The sequence below is a fragment of the Cephus cinctus genome, unplaced genomic scaffold (assembly GCF_000341935.2).
Source record: "Cephus cinctus unplaced genomic scaffold, Ccin1 Ccin1_scaffold0077, whole genome shotgun sequence".
Taxonomy (NCBI): Eukaryota; Metazoa; Arthropoda; class Insecta; order Hymenoptera; family Cephidae; genus Cephus; species Cephus cinctus.
The window spans coordinates 5,511-21,727 of NW_014332818.1; the positions used below are offsets into that span (position 1 = coordinate 5,511).

Below are 16,217 nucleotides of genomic sequence, written 5' to 3' on the forward strand. Positions count from 1 at the left end.
ATTAGGTTTCCCGTTCTGAATCGATCGGCACCATGATCTATACAATTGCTGTACGAGATCAAGGCATATTGAAATAGCAAACGAGATGATTTTAATTCAGTTCAGTCATCGTCGTCGTCTTCGTACCTCCAACTACTTTTTTAGATAACAGATGGCACTGATTACAACACGTAGTTGAGACTTTTGTCAAAGCTTACGAAATTCCTACATGATTCAACTTCTTTCTAAATGAATTTCATTCTACATTTAAGAATCTACTTTCCTTTCAAATTTATATATATTTTTGTGTTTTTAAAAAAAATCAATTTATAAATTACATTTATATGGCTTTTAAGATTTTCGACAACGCAATATGTTTATCTGATTAGTGACATTGCAATGTATTTATACTACTGTTTGTTATTAAGCTTTTACCGTGATTATTTTTGACGAGTTATTTTTAATATGCTTTCTATAGAAAATTGTTTTTTCAATTTTCTATTGAAAATTGTTTTGTACCAAATTTATATCAAGAAATGCACGGACCCGCCAAGTAGTACTCGATAAGGAATCACCTAAAGTTTTATTAATTATTAAATCACCATTAAATCATAATTAAATACGGGAAGCAGTAGTAACATAAAAAAGTAGCGAAAACGTTATAGGAAATATTGAAAATATAATTAAAATGATGGGCCAGTGCTAGATCATATAATAGGAAAACATGTAGTGACTTATGTACTTGGCCTCAATAATATGATATCAATACTTTTTGTTAGAGGAATTCACAGCAATCCTGTACTTGGCGTAGTTTTTTACACGTAAGTGTTTTTTGGGGGATTAAGCTTTTACCGTGATTATTTTTGACGAGTTATTGGTAATATGCTTTCTATAGAAAATTGGTACTGGTTTTGTACCAAATTTATATCAAGAAATGCACGGACCCGCCAAGTAGTACTCGATAAGGAATCACATAAAGTTTTATTAATTATTAAATCACCATTAAACCATAATTAAATACGGGAAGCAGCAGTAACATAAAAGATTATGTACTTGGCCTCAATAATATGATATCATTACTTTTTGTTAGAGGAATTCACAGCAATCCTGTACTTGGCGTAGTTTTTTACACGTAAGTGTTTTTTGGGGGATCTACACTCAACGCCCCCACCACGTCCTCCTCACCACTATACCTATCTACTCTCAACGGCACTACCTATGGAAGACACTATATAAAAATAGGTCTGAATGAAAGAGTAGGCTTGTGTAGTTTCGGGAGAGCATACATACGTGCAATTACTGAATTGTTGGTGGTAAGATATTTTTTAGTATTGTCGTGTATATATTGTTTTCTAGATAGTTCCTTGATTAGTTTGTTATTAGATTCCTGTATTGTGTTAGTAGGATCTCTTAAAACTTCTTTGTAAGTACTCACATCCCTAAGTATGTCAGTGACAGAGTGTATGTAAGATGTTTTGTCTACTGCTACAGTGATGTTTCCTTTGTCAGCTTTGGTGATCATTATGTCAGTGTTATTAGTTAGAAATTCTTTTACTGTTTTAGGTTCATTGACTTTTCTGTTATCTAAATTATTATGTTGTATGAAATTTTGTAAAGTATAGGTAGTTCTGTTTCTTACTTCAGTTCTATGTTCAGGATCTATTAACCTAATACCATTTTCTATGTTTGTAATTATATTCTCAATTGAGAGATTCTTACTGTTGTACGGAAAACTGTTTTTCACCTAGTGTCAAAATGTTTGAGACTGTCTGTGGAATTTCTGTGTTAGTGAGATTTTTAAACCATTTTTTCCTGTTATCTAGACATGTAATATTGTGCGAGTTCAAAGTATTAACCAGATGATTGAATTTAGTGATTTGTTTTGCTCTGATTTTGTAAGAAAGTTGTCTTTGAAATTGATTCTCTATTATTAAGAATCTATCTAAAATGTGTTCAGGTATAAGAAGTCTCATTTCACATTCTCTGTTGTGTTGTGTAATTTTTAACCTGTAGATGTTTGTGTTAATATCTCTAATTTCTATGTTCAAAATCCTGCTTCTGGTCTGTATTAAAATGTTATCAAAACTGCGTATATCTGTGTAATTGTTGAAATGAAAATTTTTTTCTTTGGCTGGAAACCTGGTCAACAATCCTCACTTCCAAATTATACATGACCAGCCGACATTTTCAACATTTCAATTATTTTTATGCCCAAGATTTATAAGTGTATTTTTGTTTTTGGTAATTTTCCGTAATACCTTCTTTATCCGTCTAAATATTATTTATGCTATTAAAACATGAAACAGCGTAACATAGGTGTTTGTCACAGGTAGGGTCTCGGGAAGAAGAAACGTTCGCTGTTTGATGTACCAATTTATTGCATGTATACGATGTAATATAATACAATATTTGTAGACTAATATAATCATATATTTAATGAATCTTAAGTTAACTAGGTGAACCAATAAGCATAGTTGATAATTAAGAAAAAAAAAGGGATGAGATGTGAGTTCCGAACTCGAGATTCTCGGACGTTAACCCAGCACCAAGCACGTACGCTACCGAGCCATTGTGCTGTAGAAATTGGAAACTTTATATTTCTGTAGTTACCCACGTTCGAGGGTTTGTTTAAAGTTTTATTTGCTCACTCTATTATTTACAAAGCTTCATATGGATATTAAGGGAATTAACATCGGCAAAATTTACTACCTCATTACTACGGTTTATGTAATATGCAGTAAGAAAGGGTGGATTTCTTCCTTCCTTTCCTTATGGCTGACTCCTCCAATGAGATGTGCCAGAAAGGGTGGATTCAAGTCTCCCTACTTGAGTGTTCACCCGGTTTAAAATCGTGGATCTCGAGGAACACACGAATTCATTCGACCAATCAAAAACATGGAACTAGTTCGAGAGTCTCGTTCAGGTGGCGCGTCGACGCGCCAAAACACAGCTCCAGATTATCACGCGTAGTATTACTATATATACACGACCAATCAAAAACGTGGAACTGCTTCGAGGGCCCTCTGCTATGGTGGCGCGCCGAAACCAGAGAAAAATTGAGACCACCAAAATCAGGCTCATTGGCAATCTCCCTACTCATCTCTGTTGAAACGAACGTGGTGGGGGTGGGTCGCATAGTGAAGCAATTCCGAATAGCTGCATAGAGTCGCTGTGATCGGATAACCCGTATGCACGAGGGACGCGGGGGGCCGGAAGGATCACTCCATCTCTGTCCTATTCGTGGTTTCCACGATGGTATCGCTTGAATGTTGACTGTAAGTAGATACGCGAAACAGTTTATAATGTCTAGCAAAAAGCGTAAATGCCGATAGACTGACTCGATGTGATGAAATACATATACCTATAATCCCAATAAAATCTTAATTACTCTAAATCCAAATAAATGCGAAAAACATGAATGATTTTGAAACTTTTATTTTCTCCGTTTCAATTTTTCCAAATTCTTATTATTTGTTTTGCAGGTTTCCAGTTTCTGATGCAGGTAAGTACGGATAATTATCAACTATTGCTTTTTTCCAATTTTCACAGGTTTGTTTTTCGATCACTATAAAACGTAGGTAGGTAAAATAAAAATAATTCTTTAAATTTTATCTATTTTATTTAAATTTTCGCAGCATTGCAGGTATTCGAAACAGATAGTGACGCTTTGACACATTTACACTACTTATTTATTAGTAAATTTGGCGAGTTTTTTCTTTACAACAAACTTCTTTGTCTGTTTCAGATTCTCCTGGTGAGCGTTTTGCCTCATTCTTAATCTAATGTAGTATACTAACGCATAGGACAGAATTTCGGATGCGTGCTCTTTACAGGGAAATATGAAGGAGTACGTATTAAGAACTTCATCGAGGGTACCATCGAAGACGTCAACGCGAGAGGAATACTTTGCAAATGACGCCTCTACACGGCGAATGAGATGGAAAAAATGGTGATTCTCAGGAGTAAGCGAGTCTATTACGGAGGTTTCACAAGTCGAAACGTCCATGGGAGAGAGTGACAACCCAATCTCTATGCGATTGACTGGTGAAGGAACACGAGCGAGATCTGTAATATCAAGGGAATAAATTTATGTTTATTCTTTGAAGTCCATTGCATTATTTTCCAATGATGCGATAAATCGTGCTTGCTCCAGAAAACTCACCTGCAGAAGTACTGGTTTCTGGAATTACATTCCTTTGCGCATGTGACATTTGCTTTGCATATGCATGATTGCTATATTCCAAACGTCCCAACAAATCTGCTACGAGACGTTCATCTCTGTTAAGATTGAAAGCCTCTACAATAGTAAGTATTAATGACCATTTCTTTTTCAGGAGTTGCACCTTTAATAATCGTACGTATATATGTCATTTGATATAGAATTTTTTCAGGAGCTTATTTTTACAGAACTTTCAAAGTAACAAATATGCGTAACGTTTTGCATTTTCAGTATGATGAATAAAAATAGTAATAATTCTTTTGTTCCTTATTTTTCAACACTTGGCTATGATAATAGTTTTACTTACGTTCCCTGTTCTCAAAAGATGAATATCCATTCGAAGCCCTCTGAGAAAGCAATGGATTGTCTCCCAGATGATCGCAGCTCGATACTGACATGGATGAAGATGACATTCCAGTATTTTGAACAGCGAGTGGAACTCGATTAATATCTGCAATGAAAACTTAAGCAATGTATGTCTCTATCACCTACATTCCATATCTTTGTATAACAATATAATAAATATTTCCTGTTTAAGGAAACTTACCAGTGTACACACTGAACCCTTGAAGTGGCAATTTCATGGGAAATGAAAACATTGCTCCAATTCAACCATTGTTCTGATCAACAACACTGGAAGAATCTAGTTGCGATGGCTCACAGTTCTCCTTGTCATCATGAAATCTTGTTGGCACAGCAAGCTTTTTGAGCTGTGGAGACTCGTACGAAATCTTTGATGAAAAAACAGATTATTTGAAGACAAATATTTTGAAATTGCATGTGGAATTTTTTTATTTAACTTACTCGTGCAATAACTCGGCCATTCGCGTCGAACTTGACCCATTCGCAAGCAATATCCTCCTCGTTAAAATGTTTCTCACACACAATATCACTCTGCTGCAACTTTACGATGCCCGGTATTGCTTGTTCCCACTTTTTCCAGGTCGTAATATCTTTCGGCACACGGAATACGGAACGTTTCTCTGCCGTTCTGCTGCCGGTTCTACATCCTGGTACCGCACACCACTTTTCCATTTTGAAGCACTCACTTCCTAGTTCATAGTCTGCACGATTGCAGGTTATGTTCATCTGCGGAACCCGATCACAGCGCCGCTTGTTTGGAACTAAATTCTACCTCAGTAAGTGACCATACCCCCACCACTGAAATTCGAGGTCGTTTCAAGACTTGTATGTAAGACCGTGTCCCGGATTACTTATCTCTTGTGATCTTTATTGTATCGATAACGAGCCTAGAGCTCGTGGTGCTCCTTTGAGGGTATCTGGCGCCCAACCACCTTTTCGAGTTTGCCGAGACCACTTACGCTCCCGATTTCCGTTTGGTAAAGTTCAGTTTTGTAGACAGATCATATCGTTGCATTACATTACAAGAAACTCGGCAGCAGCCGAAAGTAATTTACTAAGGAGAATAGTATTAAATTATTACGTTATAATTTTTATAATACTAAAACATTATCCTACGGAAAAATTTTCATTTTTATATGGTGAAAAATCAAATAATACAAGATCTATTAGTTTACTGCAGCTTCATTGGCTGAAAGTGCAAGCTTTATTGAAGATTTCTATTTTAGCAAGTTTGTAAATAGATGCAAACTTGAACACAACTCACAATTACAAGTCATTATGAATATAAAGTAAAAGATTCTTTTTAAATTTCATTTAATGAATAAATAAAACAAATTTGTTAATATGTTCCACAAAAACATTTTTATAAGAGCATTCTGGGTAAATAAAGAATATGCTCAGTGGCTAATCATGTTGTACTTTTTGCATAGCTTAATTACAACATATGTAAATCATAAATCATAATTTGGTATTTTAGGTATAGAGTATTTCTAAACCCTAGTTACTTTGCACCAAAAGATCCTTGATCTTACAATTCTGTGTGTTCATGATGTTGACTTTTGAAGTCACTGGGATGAATGAAGAGACCTTCAACTGATTGCCATTGCACATGGCTGCCTGATACGGAATAATCTCCTACAACTTCAATTTGACCACTGATTGGAGTGCTGTAAGTTCTACCACTTACCGCCAAATACCTGAAAAATGAAAATAAAGCAAAGGTAAATAATATTTTTAATTCTCTTAAGATTATTATTTAGTGAGTTCTTATAAATAGAAACTTGCTATACATACACAACATGATAACATTAGAGTCAAGAATATCTTATAGGTATATAGTTATTCTCCATCATTTATTTTCTAAAATATTGGTGCTCTTGAATTTTTTATCTGATAAAAAAAAAGTTGGGTGCACCCGCTTAAACATGCCCTCATAAACTAGTCCATCTAAACCGTGAGAGCTCCGATGCCAGAAATATTGACTTAAACAATAATGTACGGAAATGAACCAGACATAAGAGCAATGTCCGTTATAATTCAAGTTAAAAAATTACACTTTCTATTTGAAGTTTTTAAGGACATTCGTTGATCCACAAGCAAGTTAAACCCATTCCCACCCCTTTTAAACTTCCGACTATCTGCCCGCTTGATGGCAGATGCAGGAAAGGATTGTTTCCTTCTGTAACATTTTGTATCAAATACAAGATGTAAAAGTACCAACATCTTGATATTATAATAAAAATTGGAGGTGAATAACAGCATTATAATTTACATTTTCCAACCGCATTGACCTCTGTGTACATACATGAGCCATACTGCTATTTTTTAGAATTGGTTGAACACCATTTAATTAAAGATTCTTACGCATCAGTGTCAATGTGTTTTAACATCACAGGTTCATTCCTTTCCCAGAATTCATTTTCACAAACTACAAGCCAGTGATCACCACTATCACCTTCTCCTTTATTTCCATATGCAGAAACTTCCTGTTTTCCGCTTAGTGGAGATCTTACATGATGTGAATGCAAGTTTTTTTTAGTTGAAACATGTTCTAACCGAATTATATCTCCACATTTCAATGGCTTCCTATGAATATAACATATTTATTAATATGTATTTATTATATTTATGCTAACAATTATCACTTTCTTATTCTAATTTACCCTCGTATACAGTGATTTCCAGTTTCAGCCTTAACTAGCCAATAAGAATTTCCATCATCTTTAACTTCCGTGCCTGTTACAGATTGTTGTCCACTACCTCCTCCATATTTTATATCATGTGAATGCAGTCGTACGTTATGATCAATATTCATTAACTTGACAATTGAACCACAGGTCACATATCTGGTTCCTTTAGCTATAAATATGAAACAACTGTATTATGAACTACACTAATTAAAAGTTATTTAAAAAAATATATGCTAATATCTTAGTTAAAAGTAACTTAAGACTAGCTTATTTAACTTTTAGAAAACAAGCAGATTTTTTTCAACTTTTATGGTTTTTGACTTGGAGCTTTAATATATATATATGCCAAAGTATATGAGAATATTGTACTGTATATTGTATGGGAAAAAAAGAGACTAATATAAAATCAAGAAATCTACTTTCTGTTTTCTACAGGTTAAAGTAATACATACGAGGATATTATACGTGACTGAATTGACAATGGGATATATAATTCTTTAATTATTTAAAAATTATGAAGCAATATTGTTTTTAAACATGGTTTAGTTTCAAAAAATTGATAAACATGCATTTCCTATGGTTTAGAGTTTAATTCTCTCATAGAAACTAATTTTCTAATAATTATACAATTATTTAATTAAACTAAGTCTCTATATCTTTACTTTACCATTTATGAACTTCGTGTGTGATAATAATAGGATGAAAAATATAAAATATACTTGGATAAAGTAACCACTAAACCATTTCGCAGCCATTTTTAAAGGAACTAGCAGTTCAAAACGTGTTGTTCTGTTATTGGTAAATGGTTCTTCCCCTTTTATTTCCTTAATAAAGTCTCGTTACCTCACTTTCCAAAAAGTGAAATTCTTATTGGATGATATTTTTAAGTAACCAATGAGAATATGCACTTCTTGAAAAGTACAGAAAGATAATGAGACAAACCTCTATTAGGTCCGTTCGTGCAAGCGATTTTACGTGCTCCGGAGCACTACAGGTGTGTTCGAAAATGATCCAAGAGCAGTGAGAGCATGTGGTGTCTCGATCAAATACGTGCAATAAACAGAGAAGCAAGGATGCAGCCTCTGTTCTCACCTCATTTTCGAACATAATTATAGTGGTCTGGGGTCGATTGTGTATATATTGTAACGAAAATGAATTTTCGTTAGTAGGAACCATTCGGGAGGGGTTTGGTAAGCAGCTGGCGTAGCTCAGTGGTCAGAGCAGTCGACCAGTGATCGAAAATACTACATGGCGGGTCCGTGCCAAAAATTCCAAAGTACTTACGTTGAACGTACTAATAGTATTCTAATACCATATGTTTGTTATTAAGCTTTTACCGTGATTATTATTGACGAGTTATTGTTAATATGCTCTATATAGAAAGTTGATATTGGTTTTGAGTTTAATGACTGGCATAATTTATATAAAGAAATGGACGGACCCGCCAAGTAGTACTCGATAAGGAATCACCTAAAGTTTTATTAATTATTAAATGACCATCAAATCATAATCAACTACGGGAAGCAGTAGTAATGTAAAAGAGTAGTGAAAACGTTATAAGAAATTTTGAAAATACAATTAAATTGATGAGCCAGTGCTAGATCATATAATAAGAAAATATGTAGTGACTTATGTACTTGGCCCCAATAATCTGATATCAATACTTTTTATTAGAGGAATGCACAGCACTCCTGTACTTGGCGTAGTTTTTTACACGTAAGTGTTTTTTGGGGGATATCACAAGTTTTTGTTGCTCAACGGGACATAGAAGATCTAAGCACTGAAATATATATTGTCACAGATATAAAATGTAAATGCATTATGATGTTGCTGATCAGAAAATATATTGCGTTGTTGAAAATGTTTAATGGCATATAAATTTAATTTGTAAGTCCCTTTTTCTAGGAATGCATAAAGGCATATACAAATTTTTAAAGAAAATGTAATCTTTAATGCATATAAGCGTCGTTAATGGTGTCCAGCTTGTTGAAGCCGTGCGAACATCAGAGAGGATACTATAGTTTGAGCGAAGCGCCAAAGCTTGTTGCACACTTTTGTGGACTTCTACGTTTGACACCTAGATACAAGAAACTACGGAGCGGAACACCTGGACACCCTGAACTTCCACATCCGACACCTAGATGTAGGAAACTACGGAGCGGAACACCTGGACAAACTGTCACCTAAAATACGAGAACTATGCCGAAGCACACATATACATACACCCATATACGCGCGTTCCACATGAATGCTATTAAAAACTGAATAATTCTATACTGTTGTGAAAGCACCCTTATACTAACTGGAAATTCGGTATGAACGGTAGCTTCACGTATAAAGTGTATTTGATTGTGTTGTGTATTCGTAAATTACTAACACTTGTACAAATAGGTAAAGAAGGCACAGCAGTCAGCGCCATCTGTCGTGTAAGAAATGCGATGGACGTGCGAAGACGACGACGACGACGACGGAACTGAAATAAAATCATCTCGCTCGCCATCTCAATACGCCCTGATCTCGTATACTTATCATATTGAACGTGGTGGCAATCAATTCAGGACCCTCAATCCCTATAGTGAATGTATCAATAACTTTTTCTCATGTATAGTGGTTAATAAGATATTTCGTTCCAAACACAGGTATAAGAGTTGACTCAAGTAAAGAGTCTCAGCGAGCTGTGCCCTGTACAGCCGGTTGCCTGTACTTGGCGCGAGACTCGACCGAGTCTCTTGACATAACTACGGAAGCCCGGTAGTGATATCTGATTTTTTACTCGGTAAGTCTGAACTTCTTCATGCTGACACTCTTTGTCTTCCTATTTTTCATTACTATGCATCTTCTGACACATTGTGTCTGCATCATCAACAAATAGTACTGGACAGGGGTGGGACACTCCAAATGGGCTATAGGAAAGCATAGAATACTTATACAACCTACCCATCAGATGGCGTTGCGGCTCGTGCTAACAGTCTAAAGCACGGGAGTGCCGTGTCTCCAATAAGTGGTCTGTGGTAGTAGACTGCTCACTGTTGCCGCAGAAAGTGTAACCGGGAATAGAAAGAGAGAATATCGTAAGGACCGTTCTGTCCTTTTCTATTGGTCGAAAGTTTTCTGGATGGAAGGGGTTCAGGACTGTAATATGCAAAATAAGAACCATATGCAAAATTACTTCGCACATCTGTAATGTATGTACGTTGTTACAGTCGAATCATGGGTTTAGTTTCCACCGTGCAGGGTTTGAATAGAGTTAAGCAGCCTCATTGGTTAATTCCATTCAACTCCTATACCTGATTAGTTAACTCTATTTAAACTCTGTACGGTGGAAACTAAGCCATGGAGATAGAAGTGTTTATCAATCTAGCATATCTCCTCGTTAGAGGAGTCAGCCATAAGGAAAGGAAAGAAAGTAAGTGTTTATCAGAATTCAATATTACTAAAAAAAATGGTGATTCGCTGTCTTAAGTGTGGACTATCGTGAGACCTGTATTTTGAGCCCAATACGATAAGCTTTCACAAGTAAAGTAGAAATATAACCTTAAATTTTATGGTTAACATAAGATTAATATACATTTTACTGCGTAAGGTTCCCTTATTCCTGATTCCACTCCTGCCCAAGAAAAGGACAGAACGGTCCTTACAATTTACTCTCTCTTTCTATTTTCCGGTTACACTTTCTGCGGCTACAGTGAGCAGTCCAGTTCAGACGTACCGAGTAAGAAATCAGATGTCACTACCGAGCTTCCGTACATAACTGTTAAAGAAGTTAATAAATTTATAATATATAAATTTAAATATATATTATAATATATAATTAAATATATATTTATAATATATAATTTATAATAATTTATATTAATAATAAGTTAATAAAATAAAGAAGTTAATAATAAAATATATTCGATTCTGATTATTAAAAAATATTTGAAGAATTTTCATTCAACTGTAATGCAATCATTTATTTTATGACTGAAAATTACAATACATGTATAGAAATTGTTTCTTGCTAAAGACAGGTATATTGTGATATTACTGTTCGATGACTTCACTTTCAATATACAAGCAGAGATGATTGTGCTAATTTGGATGGAAAACACTTTGAAATACTAGACATTTACAACCGTTCTTCTTTCATTTACATCCGGAGCTTAATAATTCTTATAAATTTTAGCATTATTGGTTTTCTCGTTTGAAATTTTGGTCACAATATTTGGCGTACAAACGCAGCCACACATCCCCCCCTTTTTTTAATGAGGAATACATAACCCCTTCCCCTCATATGGTTTATGTGGTCGTGCTTAAAAACGAAAAACACCATAAATGTGGCTTATTTCAACGGTACGTTCATTACAGGAATTTTAATAAATACCGCTTTATGCACTTGTGTCCATTACATAACATGAGTTACCCAAAAATACCACGTGACAAATTTGTACAATTATTGAGGGTGGAATATTTCTTTATGTTTGGTGTAATGCACGTATGTCTGTAGTCTATGATAGCCTAAAATATAATGGTACAGTATAATAATAATTTTTGATCCAGTTACGCGAGGTTTTGAAGGGCTCTGGCGTGCTGCCACCCTCGTTTATCTGACGTCACTGACTTCGCCATCTTGAATTTCTGAGATCTGTACGTTTTTCCCGAGAGTAAGCGAAAATTGTCAACATTTTCTGTGGATCATAAATGGGCTATCGCTGAACGACGACGTGAAAATGTCGGATGCAGATTTGCTCACCGCTGAATCGAAAAATAGCGGGCTCGAACTTTACTTGTCAGGTTAGACTGTCATCCAGTTTTTTTTCGTTGGACGAAAGAAATTCCGTTCTATGACTCTACATATAATTTCGCCAGACATCCAATATTTGGCAGCAAGTTGCTTTACGTCATAATAATGACAAATTACAATGGAAATAGAATTTTTGTAGAATGGTTAAACGATATATCACGTCATATACATATACTTACGACACGTGATGATCAACTGTCAGTATTTATTAGATATAATAATGGCTATGTTATAATTTGCAAAGTATTACTTTGATATGCTTGTATATTCATTTGCTGTTATAATCACACCTAGTGTGCGATTGAAAATAAAACAATGAATTCAGATCTATATTGGGTATTAAATTAATTGATTTGTGAGTTAAATGATCCTGCCACATACTCAGTGTCTGTAATTAAATTCCTTTTGTAATCTTTGATAGTTAATTTAATGCATTTTTTCATCTAATTGTATTGGGAATAACAAATTTAGTTATATTGTTTATCCGATCCAAAGAATGACACTTCCATCAGAATTCTGTGAAAATTATCTTTCTTCAAATAGTGTACTGTATATATAACTATGTCAGTCGATGCCAGGTTATATTACATTAATTAATTAAACGATATAATCAATTTTCAGCTTGTAATATTTGTGGTCAGAGTCATGATACACACGACTGCCCTTTTTTACTCGATTTGCATTATGTAAGTGGTAATAATTTTACTTTTTATATGACATATTTTGCATGTTATAAAATATTATATTTCACAGGTTACTGATATGCCAGTACTGTCTCGTGCAAGACAAACTCTTCCCAAAGATTTGGAAATTACTCGAATGGCAGATGGTTCAACCACAGTAATCACAAATGTTGATCTTCCAAGAGGCACAACCTTCGGTCCTCTGTGTGCTAAAAGAAACTGGACAATGAATCCACTAACCAATTTTCCAATCAGAGTATTTGGAAATATAGCTGCTGAAACGTATCATTTGGATTGCTCAAATGAGAACAATTCCAATTGGATGCGTTTTATTGTTCCTGCATCTAATGCAAAGGAACAAAATCTTATTTGCTATCAGGTACACAGATGAACATATTTTTTAAATTTATTTTCTTCTGGATCATATTACTTTGGATACTCTGTTTTTGTATCTCAAAAGATGTACAACAGATGTTGATATGTAATAATAATAATAATAATAATAATATTTTCAGGTGAAGCAAGATATATTTTATACCGCCATGTGTATGATTCCAAATGGTGAAGAATTGCGGGTTTGGTATGCACCATATTATGCACTGAAAATGAAAATGCCGTTATACAATATGGATTTTGCAAACATCAGTGCTACTCTACCAGATTCAGATATGCAGCAAATCGTCAAAGCTAAATCTGATGGAGACCAAATAGGATTATTAAGTAAAATTTAATATTGCACAATTATTGTGGAAGCTTGGAAAACATAACTTCTTTTCGTTTTTCTAGACAAAGATGTTGCGCAAGAATTAGCAGAGAAACTGCCAGCTCAACATTTGGGGGCTCGCGATGATAAAGCAAGATGGAACTGCAGAATATGTTCAACAGTTATTTGCTCAGTTGTTTTATATGCCAAACATTTAATGGAACATTATAAACCATTACTTGGGGTTTATTGTAATATGTGCAATAAGAAATTTAACAATGTTTCAGTAAGTTAATTGAACGGTATAAGTATCTCCAAGGTTTTTCAATTTAATTATTTGATTAATTAATCTTGTTAATAAATGAAAATGATATTGCGGTCATCAGGCTTTAGAGCGGCATAAAAACATGAAGCACCCAGAGGAAACATCAAACGAAGGAGTTATCGGTATTCCAACTTCTGAAAGTCAACAACAACAAAATGCACAGGTACATGGTCGTAATTAGAATTTTGATAAACTCCGGGACTATTTGGTTATAGATATCACAATATCGTAATATATTTACAGACAATATTTCTTAATATGAACGATTCCGACGGTCAAACATCAGATGCCATGAGAGACATTTTAGAAAAATTTAAAGCTGGAAAGGCTATAACGGAAAATAGTCTGTATTTGTCTTCATTACCAAATGATAAAGAGCATCATGCTGATCTTCCACTGTTGGATACGAATTCTATAATTGTTAACGATTTACTGCAAAATAATGGATCTCTTATTGAAAATTCTTCTCTAAAATCAATTTTAGAAAATCAGTGTCTTAATATGAATCTCGGATTGAATAGTATTGCAGATTCAATGCTATCAGAAAATATATCTGCTGTTGATTCTGTTAAATTTAATGTTGAAGAATTAGCATCGGAGCTTTTGGATATTGTTCCAGATGTTGACAATATCAACAAAAAGATAGATAATTTGGAATGTGACATTTGTGACAAAAAGTTTGAGAAAGTGGATTACCTCTATCGTCATTTAAGAAAACATACTGGCGAATTTATTTGTCCTTCCTGTTTGGCTGTAAGTATTTTTTTTTTTTTTTTAAATAGAAATATAGTGTTAATTATATCCTTCGTTATAGTCGTTAACAATGTTTTTCCTAGGTTTTCGCTCGAAAAGAAAATCTGCTTTCACATACGTGTTTTTCAAAAAAATTAGACTATCATTATGAGTGCCCATATTGTCAAAAACCATTTATGTTAAAAAAATATTTAAAGAGACATATGGTGAAACACACAGGTATCAAAGTTGGATTATGAAATTTTTTACATATTTGTTTATGTAGCCCTCTAACAGTGAGGTCTTCTATTTTTTTTTTAGAATGGAATAATTGTAGATGGTGCCATCATGCGTTTACTTCACAATCGGAATTACAAGAACATAAATGTCTGGCACCAAAACATGTATGTCTGCAGTGTGGAAAACGTTTCGTGCACAGAGCACATTTAAATCGCCATGTCAAGCTTCATAATGATCCAAAACCGGTCACGAAACGAATCAGAAAGAAGCAACCAGATAAACCAGTCATTTGTGAAAAGTGCGGGGATGTTTTTAAAAATCCTTACAGTTTAAAACAACATTTACGTTCTCATGGTAAGAATACATTTGAAAAAAGTGTTAGAAATGAGATATTCTTGCACGTTCCATATATTCGTGCCTAAAAATTACTTGACCATTGTATGGATAATACTTTGCATTTCAGGAGAAAGAATGTTTGAATGTGATGTATGTCACAGACGCTTTCATCGTGTAGGAGTATTAAAAGAACATAAAACTATACATCAAAGTGCGCAAATTCCATGCAATATTTGCGGGAAAAAATTGAAAAGTAAAAAAGCTTTAGACATTCACATGCTCCTTCATGGGAACAAGAAATATCAGTGTGACAAGTGTGATAAGGTAAGGATTAGAAAATAGTATTGTCGAGATTTCAAACAGTACACCATAATAGGAAGCAGCATGCAAAAAAGTTAATTGCTGGTAAACATATTCTAGGGGTTGAACCCCTTGAAAGATGGTGATTTTTAATTTTTCGTTTACCATGCAAGACAATAAATTGTGAAAATGTTAGGCTTTTCACACTTTATAAATCAGACGGCACTTCGAGCACTGACGCCTCTGGCATAGACCATTTGAGAGGTCCTCCCCTCCCCCTCTTTTTTCTCTCCCCCTTCCTGTCTCCTTCCCTTCCTCCCTTTAGCTATGTGTATTCTGGATGGTGTTGGTAATTTACTAATACATACATAACAATCAAATACATTTTGTACGTGAAGCTACCGTTCACACCCAATTTTCAATTAATATAAGGCCGCTTTCACAATAGTATAGAATTATAAGTCTTTAACTTGTACGAAAAGCATAGCAACATGTATATGGAACGCGCGTGGTGGGTGTCCTATATATTTGCTCGACAAAGCGTCTATTTCAGATGATAGTTTTTGGAGATATAGGATGTCCAGATGTTCCGCTCCGTAGTTTCTTGTATCTAGGAACTGAATGTGGAAGTCCAGGGTGTCCAGGTGTTCTGCTCCATAGTTTCTTGTATCTAGGTGTCGGACGTGTAAGTCCAGGGTGTCGAGAAAAGTGTGCAATGCGCGACGCTTTGGCGTTTCACTCAAACCATAGTATCCTCTCTGTTGGTCCTACGGCCTGAGGTACGTAAATAATCCAGCACATTCTCGTCTCTTACGTTTACCACACGGCTTCAACAAGCTGGACACCATTAATGACGCTTGA

General features: G+C 34.7%; 3 protein-coding genes and 1 long non-coding RNA gene across 8 annotated transcripts; 2 read left to right on the forward strand and 2 right to left on the reverse strand.

The window, feature by feature from the left end:
- The first annotated feature begins 2,971 nt into the window (after positions 1 to 2,971).
- On the forward strand, positions 2,972 to 3,860 carry LOC107270373. The gene is made up of 3 exons (XR_003060583.1): positions 2,972 to 3,254; positions 3,462 to 3,481; positions 3,725 to 3,860. It is a non-coding gene; the product is annotated as an uncharacterized LOC107270373 (long non-coding RNA).
- On the reverse strand, positions 3,580 to 5,561 carry LOC107270353. Its single transcript, XM_015745293.2, has 5 exons — positions 5,003 to 5,561; positions 4,746 to 4,929; positions 4,506 to 4,649; positions 4,142 to 4,276; positions 3,580 to 4,044 (listed from the first exon to the last, which is right to left on the reverse strand). The coding sequence occupies exons 2-5, from the start codon at positions 4,795 to 4,797 to the stop codon at positions 3,665 to 3,667; spliced, it is 711 nt and encodes a 236-aa protein (XP_015600779.1). The 5' UTR covers positions 4,798 to 4,929; positions 5,003 to 5,561; the 3' UTR covers positions 3,580 to 3,664.
- Positions 5,562 to 5,725: 164 nt separating this feature from the next.
- LOC107270367 (stromal cell-derived factor 2) lies at positions 5,726 to 8,068 on the reverse strand. The gene is made up of 4 exons (XM_015745312.2): positions 7,919 to 8,068; positions 7,225 to 7,420; positions 6,926 to 7,147; positions 5,726 to 6,258 (listed from the first exon to the last, which is right to left on the reverse strand). The coding sequence occupies exons 1-4, from the start codon at positions 8,004 to 8,006 to the stop codon at positions 6,090 to 6,092; spliced, it is 675 nt and encodes a 224-aa protein (XP_015600798.1). The 5' UTR covers positions 8,007 to 8,068; the 3' UTR covers positions 5,726 to 6,089.
- Positions 8,069 to 11,524: 3,456 nt separating this feature from the next.
- On the forward strand, positions 11,525 to 15,380 carry LOC107270378 (zinc finger protein 33A; the record flags this gene model as incomplete). Of its 5 annotated transcripts, none has more annotated exon segments than XM_015745349.2 (10): positions 11,525 to 11,586; positions 12,659 to 12,723; positions 12,791 to 13,099; positions 13,236 to 13,440; positions 13,507 to 13,709; positions 13,810 to 13,911; positions 13,992 to 14,501; positions 14,585 to 14,720; positions 14,802 to 15,074; positions 15,184 to 15,380. In XM_015745349.2, coding segments are annotated over 10 exon segments (2,052 nt in total), but the record flags the coding sequence as incomplete, so codon positions are not given.
- Positions 15,381 to 16,217: the final 837 nt, after the last annotated feature.